This window comes from Gadus morhua, chromosome 1, assembly GCF_902167405.1.
Source record: "Gadus morhua chromosome 1, gadMor3.0, whole genome shotgun sequence".
NCBI lineage: Eukaryota > Metazoa > Chordata > Actinopteri > Gadiformes > Gadidae > Gadus > Gadus morhua.
In genome coordinates this window covers 26,493,929-26,496,428 of record NC_044048.1, presented here as the reverse complement: position 1 = coordinate 26,496,428, position 2,500 = coordinate 26,493,929, and the positions used below count along the sequence as shown (strand labels likewise).

Sequence of the window (2,500 nt, the reverse complement as noted above, 5' to 3'; positions counted from 1 at the left end):
ACTATTTGGGTCTTGTGTGTGCCAGGGTAGAGTAGTCTAATGGATAATCTGAGGTTTGAAACTATACTTGTGTACACAGTATACAAGTATACACAGTATACAAGTATAGACCTCGCTTTGGTTTAGATAAAAAATCAACGATTCAAAAGTTTACTTTATTCTGTTTAGAGGCGGTTGCCTTTACCAGTATTTTGAATGCAAGAATCTATAATATACATGTCACTCCTTGTCACGTGACGTATGGGTCACCTCCTGTCTCCTCTCTCCTCCTCTCCTTCACCTCAGAGCCAAAGTTCGTGGGGTCCTTCTGGGTGCCTTGAAAGCGAGAAACCCGGACGATGACAAGATCTTCTTCTTCTTCCGGGAGACGGCGGTGGAGGCGCAGGGCCTGGGCAAGTCCCAGCTACTCCCGCATCGGACAGCTGTGCAGGGTGAGAGGGTTTTTTTACAACACGGTACAACTCATACCTAAAGGATCTGCTATCCCCATCTGTCTGACATCGCAGAGCTACGATGCACTCTGTGCAGCGGGGGTTGTTTTAAAGCTTGTGTAGGCGATTTATTGCGATTTCTGTGTCATAGTATTTTAGATTATCTTCACATCCTGACAGTGTTCAATAAATCACTTGTACTGATAAAAACATGAAATAGACACTCTACTTTGGAGGGAGGCATTAAGGGAGAGGTGGAATTTTATCGCTTGGATACTTTCAAAAATCGATCTTACGCTGCCTTGTTTCTGCAATTTGCCTAACCCTAGCTTTAAGAAAAATCCAATTGTGACTGTATGCTTTGATTTTCTCTGCCTCATCATGTGTCAGCGACACTTTGAATACATTCTGTTTGCAATAACGCGTTTAAATTAGTTCATGTTGTACGTATTTGAACGTTTGAACGTATTCGCGTGGGGAACAATACAACGACAGTAATGCTTCATTGTCGGCTTCATGGTGTTTCATGTTTTCATGCCATTTGTTCCCAGAATGACATGGGCGGCCAGCGCAGTCTGGTGAACAAGTGGACCACCTTCCTGAAGACCCGGCTCATCTGCTCAGTCCCCGGAGCCGACGGGCAGCGACACCTACTTCGATGAATTGCGTAAGTTCTGCTCCTTAATTAAATTACAGAGGAGATGGGAGGAGAGGAGGAGGGGGGAGGAAGAGAGGGGAGGAGAGGGGAGGAGAGGGGAGGAGAGGGGGAGGAGAGGGGGGAGCGCAGGGGTGAGGAGGGGGAGAGGAGTAGGGGTGAGGAGGGGGAGGGGAGGAGGAGAGGAGGAGGTGAGGAAGAGGAAAGGGGATGAGATTAAGAGGAAGAGGGGAGGAGGAGGAGGAGGGGAGGGAAAAGGAGAAAGAGAAGGGGAGGGGAGGTCATTAGAGAAGAATAAAATGTAAAATGTTATAATAGAACATTTTCATAAATGACACAAAACTTGTTTCCCTCAAGATTTTGTATCTTTTTATTGGTACATGTTTAAAAAAGGATGAAGATTATTCAATACAACATTGGGAACATCAGTCTTACATTGTGGAAGATAACTTAAGAGAAGAGCCATACATTCCCAAAAGGACTGGCCCCAAAATGTCTTCCTGCTTGTTCAAGTTATGTCCGGTAACAGATCTCCTAATAAGGCCAGCAGGGAGCTTATCTATACTGATATTAAGTGATGGAACGTCTCCAGCCGCTACATATATATGTTGACCTTAGAGGGGGAATGCATCTCCCTCTTTCTGCGGTGAGAAAAAACTATATTTTTCCACAGCAGAGAAACCTTCTGTAAGTATTTAGGTTGGTGTAATTTTCCGTCTCAGAGAGTAAGAGGATACACCAAAGTCTGAGATATCCATTCTTCCAGCAGCGTAATGCATTCATTACTCAAATTTAGTGAACGATAAATAAAGCGATATATCTTCAAAGTGATGAATACAGTCTAAGGTCCAGTAGATTCTATCATGAATTATCCAAGAATTAAACAAACAAAATACACAGGGGAATTGTGGAATTGTGTCCTATTAAAACTACCTTTTATGATGACTAGTACTTTTGCTGCTAGGAGTTAGCAATAAAAAGCACATTGATAGAATGGTAGCCATAATCACCTGATCCCTAGTAACATTTTCATGAATCATTTTATTGCTGCGCCAGGTCCACCTCCTAGTCCATTTCCATCAGTACGTTTCCAATTATGTTTAATCCGTCTAATTACATTAACTTGGAGTTGAGGTCATTACGCTGTCGGCTACACTGCCTGTAGTCCTGTAGGTCAGTCTGCTGTGACCTCCTGGTTATCAGAGAAAAGGCTTCTCTACAGCGACCGGAGACACGGCCTCAGGGACGTGTTTATCTTGCTTGCCCGACCTTTGACCCCGAGAGTTGTCGCCTCTGACCTCTGTGCATGTGTGTGTGTTTCCAGGTGATGTGTTTTCTGTTGCAGACGCGAGACAGGAAGAATCCTTTGGTCTACACGGTCTTCTCTACTTCCAGGTCAGAGAGAGGGTGGGAT

General features: G+C 44.4%; 1 protein-coding gene across 1 annotated transcript in view; it reads left to right on the top strand.

The window, feature by feature from the left end:
* The window catches only part of LOC115542790 (semaphorin-3B-like), a 70,718-nt gene that overhangs the window by 57,847 nt on the left and 10,371 nt on the right, over positions 1–2,500 (top strand). The window contains 6 exon segments of the mRNA XM_030355210.1: positions 286–317; positions 320–400; positions 402–431; positions 983–1,098; positions 2,156–2,168; positions 2,411–2,481. Coding sequence (XP_030211070.1) covers positions 286–317; positions 320–400; positions 402–431; positions 983–1,098; positions 2,156–2,168; positions 2,411–2,481 — 343 coding nt within the window.